Here is a 13650-nt window from a genome sequence, read left to right as displayed (position 1 = left end):
GTTTGTTTCACTTTTGTTAGGAGATTCCCAACCAGTCAGCTTCAGAGCCTTGGTAAGTATTTCTAGACTGAGTTTGCTGTGTTAAAATAAAGGCTCCTACACCCATCTGATCTTCTGGGTGTTTATGAGACTGAAAACCCGGCTCACACCCATCAGGTTAACACCTTATTAATCTTGGCATCATTATTACATGGAGAGAAATGAAATACACTAAACCTGATCCTGGATGGCTAAGGAATCACTACTGCTCCTTGGCACCATTTCTTCAATCCTGTTCTTCCCAGTCCTGCACCCTTATCGGCAAATGCAAGCTGGATTCTCTTTTTACCTGCATGAGGCGCTCCAACTGGTAAAATTTGCAATGCAAATCTTCAAAGTTTTGTTTGAAAAGTTCCCTGAGACCATAGTCAAACATGATCTTGACCAGAACACTGAATGCTTGTTCCTCAGGCATCTGTAACAGGGAAAAAGGGAATGGGTGGGAGGATCAAAAATACATACAGAAGTTTTCTCAGTATGTAAAATTCATCCCTAAACTCTCTTATTTGAATACTAGGAAATTTAGTGGTATGCAGTAACTCAGATCTCAGTTGTGTTATGTTTTATAACATTCATTCTTTCAACCAGGAAATATTTAATAATGCCTACTCTATGTCAGACACTGTTGCTGTCCTTGAGGAGCCTCTCATACAATTAATAACTAAATCTCCTACAATAACTAAAATGAATTAGAAAGATCAGTGGGAACACAAGAACAAAAAAGACTGAGTATTCCAGAGGGAGCTAGGAATAGGCTTTAGAGGGAGGACAGGATTCGAACTGAGTAAGAACAGGCCTACTACACGAGTATATGTTTCACCTTCCCCAAATCACGAGACCTTTGTTAAATCATTTTACCTCCTTAACTGTGAATTCATTTCAGTAAAAATGTTCTTCTTCCTCATTGTTGCTAAAAACATGGCTAGTTACAGAAGAACCTTATGTATTCTAATATTTGGAGTAATGCTTCAGGTATTATAGTAACGCTTGCAGTAACACTTAAGATACTACAAAAAGCTTCCCTCACTTCACTTCTATTTACAAACGCTACCACTTAATATATCTTCCGTAACTTTACGGAAAAATATCTTCTTGAGAACTTGGCAAATGTCTAGTTTTCAAAATATAAAAAGAACACTGGAAATATTTAAGGCATGATGTGACCACAGCAAGCTTCTCAAATGTCAGGAAGGTGAATGGGTTTCTGTTGAAGACGACGACGACGGTGGGCTGAGCAAAGAAACTGGGAATAAAGCAAAGCTAAAGAGCAAATCAGACTAAGTAGTGAAATGAGAAAAGGATAGCAAATCATTGTTGGAAAGGTAAGGGCTTCGGGGGCAAAGGACCAGACCTTTGAGGTCTTTATCATCAAGACAACTTCACTCTTCACTCGCTGAGGGAGACATGGCCTGCCTAGAGTGACATTTCTGATGTTACGCAGCACATGTGCCCCTGCTCTGAATCAAACACTTATTTTAAACACAGTGGCAAGCAGCATAGAGTTCAAACCAAGATACTGGGGATTTGATCGGGAAACTCATTTTAAAAGTGTTGTGGTACTTAAATGGGGATAAATGTCCTTGCACTAAAGTTGAGAACAAAGACAAACCATACAGACTTGGTGAGACTCTGAGATATTAAAGTATGATGAAAACAACAAAACAAAAATTTAAAACTTGACCTCATGATGCAGTGTTAATCAGCTTGAAGGTGAGAATCATTTCACAATGCATAGTATATCAAATCATCACATTTTACACTTTATATACACAATTTTAATTTGTCAATTACATGTAAATAAGACTGGGGAAAACAAACTTGACTTTTTCTTTATCAATGTCATAGCTTTGTCAAATTTTTGCATGCCTACCAATACCAAGCAGCTAGGTTCATAGCAAGAAGATGTAAAGTGGTTTTGTTACACTTGTATTACAACCTACACAAAATGGATTAAACCTCTTCCAACAACTTCCTCTCCTTAGAGAAACAAAATCTAGACTGCGTGGCCTGGCCTCCACAGCTCTCCTTCAAATCGGTCTTGGCCTCTCTAGCTCCCTCCCCCCACTCCCCATGGCTCCTGATGCTCCGGTCACACTGCCCTTCTTTCAGTTCTTTCCAGATGCCAAGTTTTCCCCATTTCAGGGCTTCTATATACTATACTCGGAGAAGGCACTGGCACCCCACTCCAGTACTCTTGCCTGGAAAATCCCATGGCTGGAGGAGCCTGGTGGGCTGCAGTCCATGGGATCGCTAAGAGTCGGACACAACTGAGTAACTTCACTTTCACTTTTCACTTTCATGCATTGGAGAAGGAAATGGCAACCCACTCCAGTGTTCTTGCCTGGAGAATCCCAGGGATGGGGGAGCCTGGTGGGCTGCCATCTACGGGGTCACACAGAGTCAGACATGACTGAAGCGACTTAGCAACAGCATATATTATACTATTCTCTTTGCCGGGAATGCGCTACTCTCCACTCTAGTTCTCAAAATAGTTCTATTATTTTTAGAACAATGTTTAAAGAAAGTTAAATGATACAGAAAAGTACAAAAGAGAATGGATGCCCCTTCTCCTTTTTCAGGGTTCCTGTTAGAGGTTACCTTGCCAGAGAAGTCTGTAAATGAGGCTTCCTTGTTATTATCCTGTATCACACTTTTCACTGTACCTTCACAGAACCACTGAAATTAACAATGACATACATGCACTGCTTTTTTGCCTACAACTAGCTCTGCATCCACAAGGACTGGGCCATAGTTACTTGATTCACTCCTGATGTCTATCTAGCACAGTTCAAACCGTAACAGGTGCTCAAAAACTCCCCTACCATCATCTATGGGGTATTTTTACCAAACATTTTAACTTGAATCATGAGGAAATGATCAGACAAATCAAGAATTTGGGATGTCTTACAAGGCTTGAATTTTCCAAATTGTCAATGGCATGGGACACACAAAAAGACAAAGAGGACAGTTTAGATTAAAAATAAAAAGCAATGACAATCAAATGCGATGTTTGAATCTTTACTGATCTGGGTTAGGGAAAAAAGAGCTATAAGGATTTCACTGAGCGAACAGGGAAACTGAATGTGGACTGTGGGTAAGACATGCTGACTTGTCAGATCTGCCTGTGATACTCTGGTTAGGTCCTCAGGAGACACATACACAAGTATTTAGGAGTGGAATACTTTGATATTTGCTACTTATATTATCCAAAAGTAATTTCAAAAAATTCTTCCATAAAAATATAAAACACCCGTGTTCTGTGTGTGTGAAAAAGGAAGGAAAAGAGATGCAGAGAAGGCAGTGTGGAAGAATAATGAACTGATAAATTAAGTCAAGTGTATACAGGTGTTCACCTTAACAATTTTTCAATTCTGTTGTGGATTTAAAGAAACACTAAGAAGAGGGAGGATAAAGGTCTTTGCTGAATGAATGAATAAAATGGCACGGAAGCAAGCCAACTTTGCCGTTCTAGCCCAATACATAAATCTCAAAGCAAAGACTGATGACAGCGGCTACTTTAGAGAAGATAAAACGTCCTCAAAGGGTTTAACCAAGACTAAAGTCTATCCAATTATCCTAGTAATAAAAAAAGTTCTGCCCTTGTACCAATTTTCAACACTGTCATTTATTTTTACCATGTTTCTCTCCCATGATGACATTATATTAAGAAAAAGGTTTCCGGATATAGGAGTTAACACTCATGCACTAGAGTCTGCCCAAAGGCAATACAAAGCCGTGATCAAGTCTGAGGCAGGACATGTGTTAAGAAATACACAGAGACCTAATTACTCACATGGAGAAGCAGAACAGCAGCGAGAAATGACTGGCCTTGGCAATAGCCAATCTCTTCATCATACACAGAGTAAGCCTGGGGGGGAAAACCACAGGAGGTGTAAATGAATGTAGCCAGTCTTAAAAACAAAACACAACACAAAACTTTATTTATTTGGCTGCATTGGGTCTTAGTTGCAGCATGTGAGGTCTTTGAGTTGTTGTACGGGGGATCTAGTTCTCTGACCAGGCAGGGATCGAACCTAGGCCCCTTACCTTGGAAGCTGGGAGTCTCAGCCAACGGACCACCCGGGAAGTCCCAAATGCAGTCACTCTTGAGTCATATTTGCCTTATAGAAACTCGGAACACAGGAACCCCAAAAATGCTACCCCCACTCCACTATGGCATTCTGATGGTCACTGAATGATGCAAACATTTCTCTTCAATTCCAACTTTTCTTTACAATACATAAACCTGTCACGCCACTTCTTGTAGCCAGGGAGCAGTAAGGTTAAGCAAAAATTATTTTAGCACTAAAAAAAAGGTTGTCATTCTGTCTGTCTTTGCTCACACTTTTCTTTCTTCTCTGCCTGGAAAACGTGCTCTTCCTTAAGGTTCCAAACATATCCCATTTTCCCAGGATTCTTTCTCTCCTCGGCAGGTCTATGGTACTTACTACAAATGTATGCTTATTACAGCACTTAACATACTGCATTTTAGAGGTCCCTCCTCTCTACTAGACTACTAACTTCATATGGGCAGGGGTGGTGCCCTATTCAACCTAGCAGCACATCAACACATACCAGGCACTCACCAAACACTGTCAATGTTTATATGTGTAAACATGCTTTCATAAATTCAGGTGAAATTCAATATAATCTCATTATATCCCCCACTTTGTCAAATTTTATCTGATGAGAGGGCCTACAGAACAAGAAACACCCATCTTTTCCAAAGACAAGATGCACAGAGAGATTTAGAAATGATCTTTTATAATTTAACGAGACAACTTTCTACCTATCAAATCAGTAGAAACTAACAAGTGTTAAAACCAGTTTCATTAAGGCTGTTAAAAACTAGCAGTAACATATGCTAACACAGGTCTGTGGAAAGCTATTTGACAATACGGATGAAGGTACTAATCAACATTTGATTAGTAAAGAAAGAATAAAGGTTTCACAGTGAATAGTTGTGCTGGAACTCCACAACTGCTAATGTCTGGTCTGGCTCTTAGGCCCACTACTTACATTCCTTATTTGTATGATGAGAATAATCACAGTATTTATATAATAGAGCTGATGTATTATTCTCAGTCCCCTCAAGTAAAGTACTTAGTGTATGGCTTTACCAATTATGTCCTGGGATAAAAACCTATTGAATTTTCTATAGGTAAAGAATGGAGGGGAGCATTCCTGAAGGAATGCATACAGACATGAAAGTACGTAACACATTTGGGAAATGTTTGGAATATAAGGTTCATGGAGGCTGTAAGGAAATATGGGGAAGAAAAGGCATTTCATTAATTCATCAACATTTAGTGAGCACCTACTATAATACGGCATGCACCGTGCCAAGGGCTACAGATGCTAATATATTTAAGAAATGATTCTTGCCCTTGAGAATTTCACAGTTCAGTTGGGAAGTCTGACAAGCAAATCAACCAGAGTACAGTGAGAAGTTCAATATGACTGAAGCATAAAATATTTAGGGAATAAGCCAGGATATATTACAGAATGCCTTTAATACTAAGCTAATGGATTTAGGAACAGGAAATAAACTAAGGAATTTTGATTCCATTCTGGGGGTTTAACGGAGGCCACTAAAATGATCCTGTTCTAGGGTCAACACAGAGAAAATAATAAATAGGCTTGAACCCAAAGGCAGGGAGACTAATGCAAGGCAGCTTTTATGTAAGTGCCAGCAACATATGATAGTGGCCTGTACCAGGGCAGTGAATAGAGAGGGAAGTACTGCTGCAAGAGACAACAATCATATCAAACCGAACGTGGCCAAAGGAAGGAACTGAAAAAAAACTGAAAAATGATTGTATCTTCAGCAAGACAACAGCATGGGGGTAAAAGGACTATTTTTCATTAAAAGAGATGTAACAACTAACCACAGTGGGAATATTGCTGGATCCTGATTCTAACTAAACTGTACAGACATTTAGGGAAATCTGATTATGGAACAGCAACTGGATGGTACTGCTCATTAATGCCACAGGTGGATAATGATCTTATTTTTTGATGTGCGGTGAAGACTTATTTTTTTGATGTGTGGTAATGTTTGAAGTTTGCTTTAAAGCACTTTAGGGAAGATGAAGCAACTGTGGCAATATGCTGATAAATTCTGGGTAAGGATATAAACAAACTCATTTACACTATTCAACTTTTATGGATGTTTGAAAATTTTCATAATGAAGTATGTTTTTAAATGGACCATATTATTATACCTTTTCTGATATACTTGACAGACTTCCGCAAGGATATCAAAAAGCAGCTGGAAATTCAGGCCTTGAGCTAATGTAGATTCGGAAACACTTATGCAGTGGTGACAGCTGAGGCTGTAGGGTGGAAGGAGTCACCCAGGGAGACAGTGGAGAGCTACAGTAACCAGCGGCTGAGCACCTAGAGGAAGGCCTCTGTTTTAGGAACTCACGCGCGTGAGATAAAAAGTCATGTGGGAGGGAATCAACGAAATTGTTACAGAAGTGAGAGCTTAACCAGGAGGAGGAGAAATCAGGAGCAGATAGAGCTGTAATTAAGATCATCATGAGAGAGAAACCACAGCGTAGGGGGTCAGGAGTATGGGATCAGAGTCAGTGAGAACAGGGTTTCCTTCTGGGACATTTTTCAGGAAGGTGAGGGATAGTTAGATTGTTTCCTTAAATGGGAAGCACAACTGAGAAGGGTTTAAAAAGGATGATGACAAGAGGATCACAACAGAAATGATAGCTCTATAAGTTCTATGAGGAAACTGAAATTAACCCCAAGAAATAGTTCGCTAAGTTCCAAGCGTCTTTATAGTTTAAAGCATCTGGTTTATCACTGGGGCTTCCCTGGTGGCTCAGACAGTAAAGTATCCTCCTGCGATGCAGGTGACCCGGGTTGAATCCTGGGTCAGGATTTCCCCTGGAGAAAGGAATGGCTACCCAATGTAGTATTCTTGCCTGGAGAATTCCATGGACAGAAGAGTCTGGTGGGCTACAGTTCATGGGGTCGCAGAGTCAGACATGACTGAGTGGCTAACACTTCCAATTTATCATTGGAGACATTATCATTTTATTGCTAGTCTGTCCTAAAACTAGCTGTTGGTTTTGCCTTCTCAACCGTAATATGCAAATTCCTTGAAGGTATGTCTTGTGCCTTGTACTTCCTATATAGTAGGTGCTACATAGGTACTTGCTTAGTTTTAGGGGGAATAGACCAAAGCCTAGTTCTGAGGACCAAGAAAGTCAAATTCATCACTTACAATGTGAATACTAAAAAGGAGTTTGTAATGCTGTAGGACTCAGAGGCTTTTAACATAAAACCAACTCGTGAGTCTAAATGTGGTGCCAGGGAACTATTGACTGAAAGTCCTGATTAAAAGAAATCCTACCATTTTATTTTAAATTATTTCCTGTTCACCATGAATCTAAAATTGTGTTGTTACTTTTGGTTTTACAAAAACTATTCTCTTTTTTTGCATTCTTGGACATAAAATACAAATTACATTTTGCAGTTATCTTTTGCATAATTCCAAAGGAACAGAATAACCACCTAAAACAGGCTTTTTTTCAGTATGAAATACCTTGCATATTTTATATAAAGAATCTTGTCCATCTCCTCCTGTGTCCTTAAAGTAGTCATGGGCTGGGAACGTCCGGTTAATATCACGAGTGATAGCACTGTCCTGGGGAGACTCCTGTGGAAACACCAGGAAGCAGAAGGTTCAGTAGTCAGTGATGGATGTACTTGTCTAGGCTAATACAACAAGGTTGTCTTCTAATTTACCTGCTTTAAAATGCTGCAGGAACATACATACACACATGCATGCCTGCGTCTTCAGGGAAGGAAAAGTAAATACTAAGAGGGGAAAAAAAAAAAAGAAAAGAGACCCGTTTCACTGTATACACCTCATGTATATTCCATCTCTGCTGCAAGGAAGTGCAGGTGATAACCTTTCTATTGTTAAGAAGGAAAATGTGTTTCCAAGCGGATTTCCCATAGGAAAACACTCAATCTAACCTCAAAAGAAAGAGGCAAAATGCTCCTGTTAGAAAAACTGGGTACAAAAATTGCTGCTTTAATTGATCCTTTGGCACAAAACTAATGGGCCAGGTTCTCAAAGGGAAAACACAAGTTCCCGGATTGGAACTTACCCAGGGGCAAATGGCATAAAAACTCACATAGCCGTCTACTCAATATGAAACTAGACTATCAAATGCCAAGGGAAAAAAGAAAAAAAAAATGCCAAGGGATTCAAATGGGCTATGGGAAAATATCCCTTGCTTTTTTACCAATGGAGAAAAACTGTTTCCTCTTCTACAATAAGTAATTAAAACTAAATGAATGTCAGTAATGCACAAAATATGCCAAACACCCAGCTATTTCTAATAGCTTCCCTTTGTTAAATTTTATTTGCTCATGTGCTAAAGAATTGGAGCACAGAAACATGACCTTCTGTTTTAACAACGCATTGTCCTCATAGCTAAGACAACAGACTTGATTCTCCTCAGTGAGACTGCATTATATTCAGCACACCATCCAAGAGCCTGATACTCTTGTTTCAAATGAAAAATTAGTAATTTTTTTTTTGGGTCTTGTAATTTTTCTAGCCTTTTAGGTAATCAGGTTCCCAGGGCCGTAAATATTTTACAGTTGTGCAATCTAAAATAACTTTACATTAAAAAAATTTTTTACTGTATAAATTTGACATGTTAACATCATGTAAATTTACAGTGTAGAGCATGTTACTCTCCATGGAGTCGCAGAGTCGACTGAGTGACACTTTCACTTTGATACATTTATACTGTATTGTAAAATGATTGCCAGTATAGCAGTATCACATTGTAGTTCAGTATTGCTGTCTACATACATACTGTGCATTAGATTTTTGGCTTATTTACTACTCATTATTACTACTCATTACAAAGTTTGTATGCTTAAAAACTAGTCTTATCCTTTCAACCTCCATCACTAGTGAGCTAACTTTAAGCCTGTGCTCTTTCTTAACCTGCAAACTATTTAAGCCTACAGTGACACTGCCAAACTGCTTTCCAAAGAGATTTACTGGCAGACTACCAGGATTTTTTTATTTTTCTGACTACTAGTTTTTAATGCATCATTAACAACAGTCAGGGCAGCTCTGAGCTGTGGTGATCCCTGACAGCACAAAATGCAAGGTGAGAATTAAAGACTACAGTTGTTATTACAGCTTCTAGGCTGTAACACACGGAGAGGAAACAGAGCTGGGGATAGGGAGTACTTCCCTGAGTTGAGAAAACAGACAGCAGAATTCAGGGAGGGCAAGGTAGCTAGACTCTGCAGCTCAGAGTACCAAAGAGAAAAGCTGAACAGAAGGAGGTCTGCAAAGCTACCTAGAGGGGTCCCTATGAGTCACAAAATCATAAAGAAAAAGATGATAACCTGGAATTCATCAAATTAAAAATCTTTAATATTCAAAACTTACTGTTAAAAACATGAAAAATGGAAGCCATGAACAGGATAAATCACCTATACAATCTATCTGATAAGTGATTTATATCTGAAACATATAAAAGGCAACAAACAACTGATTTAAAGGGAGGAGGGGAATGGTGGTAAAAGATGGAATAAATGTTTCACAAAAGAAGACACAAGAGATGGCAAATAAGCACATGAAAAATTTCAACATCATTAGTTATCAGCAAAATGTAAATTAGAAGTACAATGAGATTTCTCTGCATGGTCACTAAATGCTAAAATGAGAAGTACCCAATATATAAAGGACTAGTAAAGGGTGAAGAACAACTTGAACTCTCATACATTGCTGGTGGGAATGCAAAATGGTACAAATACTATAGAAACCATTTGCAAGTTTCTTATAAAGTTAAACATACGCTTATCATGCAATTTAGTGACTCATGTCTACATAGTTATCCAAGAGAAATGAAAATAAAAATGCATGTAAATACTTGAATTCAAATGTTTGTAGCAGTGTGATTCCTGATGGCCCAAACTGGGCTCCAGTGGGTAAATGGATAAAGAAACTGTGGTACATGCATATAGTGATGGAATACTACTCAGCAATAAAAGGGGAAAAACCCAGTGATAATGCAACATGATAGATCACAAAAGCATGAGACTGTATGAAATAAGACAGACATAAAAGACCACTTTCTATAATTCCATGTATATGAAATTCTACAAAAGACAAATCACAAGGTACAGAAAGCAGATCAATGTTTGGAAGTGGCTGGGGCTCAAGGGAGAAGGCTGATATTTGGAAAAACTAATACAATATTATAAAGTTTAAAAATAAAATAAAATTAAAAAAAAAAGAGCGAAGACAACTTTTTAATATGCATATTAAAAAGCAGAGGCATTACTTTGCCAAGAAAGGTTTTTCTAGTCAAAGCTATGGTTTTTCCAGTAGTCATGTATGGATGTGAGAGGTGGACCATAAAGAAAGCAGAGCGCCAAAGAACTGATGCTTTTGAACTGTGGTGCTGGAGAAGACTCTTGAGAGTTCCTTGGACTGCAAAGAAATCCAACCAGTCCATCCTAAAGGAAATCAGTCTGAATATTCATTGGAAGGACTGACGCGGAAGCTGAAACTCCAATATTTTGGCCACCTGATGCAAAGAACTGATTCACTGGAAAAGATCCTGATACTAGGAAAGATTGAAGGCGGGAGAAAGGGATGACAGAGGATGAAATGGTTGGATGGTATCACCAACTCAATGGACTGAGTTTGAGTAAGCTCCGGAGTTGGTGATGGACAGGGAAGCCTGGTGTGCTTGCAATCCATGGGGTTGCAAATCGTTGGTCATGACTGATCAATTGAACTGAACTGAAGTAAGAGTGAATGGAAGTGATGGAATTATTTTTGAAGTGATGGAATTATCCATCACATCCATAGTACTAATTAAAACATGTTGTATTGTTCACTTAAAGCTGGTGAATTTTTTGTACATATATCACATCTAAATAAGGTGATTTTAAAATGGAAAACAGCTTTTCGGCCGGAACGGCCATCTTCCAGTGATTCGCCAAGATGACCAACACAAAGGGAAAGAGGCGGGGCACCCGCTACATGTTCTCCAGGCCTTTCAGAAAACATGGAGTTGTTCCTTTGGCCACATACATGCGAATCTACAAGAAGGGTGATATTGTAGGTATCAAGGGAATGGTTACTGTTCAAAAAGGAATGCCCCATAAGTGTTACCATGGCAAAACTGGGAGAGTCTACAATGTCACCCAGCATGCTGTTGGCATCATTGTAAACAAACAAGTTAAGGGCAAGATTCTTGCCAAGAGAATTAATGTACATATCAAGCATATTAAGCACTCTAAGAGCCGAGATAGCTTCTTGAAACGTGTGAAGGAAAATGATCAGAAAAAGAAGGAAGCCAAAGAGAAAGGGACTTGGGTTAAGCTGAAGCGCCAGCCTGTTCCACCCAGAGAAGCACACTTTGTGAGGACCAATGGAAAGGAACCCGAACTGTTGGAGCCCATTCCCTATGAATTCATGGCCTGATGGGTGTAAAAATAAAGACCCGGATTGTGCAAATGAAAAAAAAATAAATAAAATGGAAAACAAACAAGAGAGGATACACATACAATGAAACAAGAGTCTCTGGATGATTCAGGTCCTTTAGATTAAGAATTCCCACTACTAGTTTAGCTGCTGCTAAGTCACTTCAGTCGTGTCCGACTCTGTGCGACCCCATAGACGGCAGCCCACCAGGCTCCCCCGTCCCTGGGATTCCCTAGACAAGAACACTGGAATGGGTTGCATTTCCTTCCCCAGTGCATGAAAGTGAAGAGTGAAAGTGCAGTTGCTCAGTCGTGTCTGACCCTTTGCGACTCCATGGACTGCAGCCTACCAGCTTCCTTCGCCCACGGGATTTCCCAGCCAAGAGTACTGGAGTGGGTTGCCATCACCTTCTCCAACTAGTTTAGCTATATGTACCTAAAAAATGAAAATGATGCCAATTCATCTTTAAGGCCTTAAAACCAGGGGCTTAGCTTAGAGTCAGATGTATCTGGGTTTAAAAGCTGGCCTTACTCTCTTACTTGGCTGAGAAACTTAAGGTAAGCTTGTCTTCTCTGGTTAATATAATCTACCTTATGAAGTTGTAATGATGGTCACTTTAAATAATCTATAAATTATAAACATGTAAAGAGCTTCCAAGGCTTCCCTGGTGGCTCAGTGGTAAAGAATCTGCCTGCAATGAAGGCGAAATTGGTTAGCTCACCTGGGAAGATCCCCTGGAAGAGCAAATGACAACCCTCTAGTATTCTTGCCTGGGAAATCCGATGGACAGAGGAGCATGGTGGGCTACAATCCACTGGGATCATAAGACAGTGGGGTATCACTTAGTGACTGAAACAACAACAAAGAGCTTCCAGAACTGCCTGACACATATATAAAGCACCTGATAAAAGTGAAAGCAAGCACAGCGTCCAGCACCCTGAGAGCTGGGGCTGTCCTCTAAACACACGCACATCCACACACAAATAAGCACATACTCATGCACACAAATGTGCGTGTGCACACACACTGTTATAGAGTACACACACGGTTCACAGAATGTGTATTGTTTTTACTTTTTTTTTTTTGTTTTTACTTTTGAATATCTTATTTTCCTATAAAACTATTTACATAGGGTTAGAAACTGTGATTTAGTTTTGTAACTTCCAGAGCTTAGCAAAATCATGACACACACTTAGTGCCTGATAAATATATCAAAGAAAAATCCAAAAGCTTCCTTAAAATTGAGTGATGACAATGCTCATGTGATCAACAGCTCTCCCCAAACCACAATCTCTAATGCTAATGTTTATTAATTCAAGAATCATGTGAAAGAGGCATGAGACCAATCAGAAGAGAACCTTATTAATAATTAAAGACATTCTGACTAAATACCTGAAAAAAAAACCAAGACTGCTATGATGATTGATTCATTAGTGACTTTCAAATTGTGTCATATGCAGGCAAGAGAATAACTGTGATGAGACATAGAACAGAGCCCCACCTTGTGCCTTCTCTTTATTTTTTAACAAAATAAGAAAGTAAGGTTATTTTAAAAAATTAAGTGCCTTATCAGTACCTTTAGGGAAGTATATTGATTTTACCAAGCCATCCCAAAACTGAAAATTTGTTTCCTCAGGGGTTTTATTATGAAATATTTCAGTAATGACAAAAGTATAGAGAACATATAATGAATACACATGTGATTATCAAGATTAAGAAAGCAAACATCATAGATACAACTCTGTACACCTAATTCGAATCTGTTATGCCCTCTTCCTCCTTTTATAGTTAACCACTATCCTGATTTTGCTATCATTGCCAGGCATATTTTAATGTATATGTTATGTACATATATGTGTGTAGATGCATGTATTAATATATGTATATGAATACAGTATCTACAAACCATATATATTCTTTACAGAATGTTTAAAGTATTTTCTTTAAATGACATTATAATCCATGTCCTCTTCAGTAGCTTCTTTTATTCAATACTATATCATACAGTGGAAGTGAAAAATAGATTTAAGGGCCTAGATCTGATAGACAGAGTGCCTGATGAACTATGGAATGAGGTTCGTGACACTGTACAGGAGACAGGGATCAAGACCATCTCC

The 13650-nt window shown here is 38.9% G+C and overlaps 1 protein-coding gene and 1 pseudogene across 3 annotated transcripts in view; one reads left to right on the top strand and one right to left on the bottom strand.

The window, feature by feature from the left end:
- RABGAP1 (RAB GTPase activating protein 1) overlaps nt 1–13650 on the bottom strand; it is a 170058-nt gene that overhangs the window by 30643 nt on the left and 125765 nt on the right. For all 3 annotated transcript variants that reach the window (XM_010844019.1, XM_010844020.1, XM_010844021.1), the window contains 3 exons: nt 7604–7717; nt 3833–3907; nt 329–454 (listed from right to left, as the gene is read on the bottom strand). In XM_010844019.1, coding sequence (XP_010842321.1) covers nt 329–454; nt 3833–3907; nt 7604–7717 — 315 coding nt within the window. The remainder of the gene's footprint in view (nt 1–328; nt 455–3832; nt 3908–7603; nt 7718–13650) is intronic.
- On the top strand, nt 11006–11574 carry LOC104991520 (annotated as a pseudogene).

The sequence above is a fragment of the Bison bison genome, unplaced genomic scaffold, assembly GCF_000754665.1.
Source record: "Bison bison bison isolate TAMUID 2011002044 unplaced genomic scaffold, Bison_UMD1.0 scf7180017864193, whole genome shotgun sequence".
NCBI lineage: Eukaryota > Metazoa > Chordata > Mammalia > Artiodactyla > Bovidae > Bison > Bison bison.
This window is presented reverse-complemented; position numbering and strand designations above follow the sequence as displayed.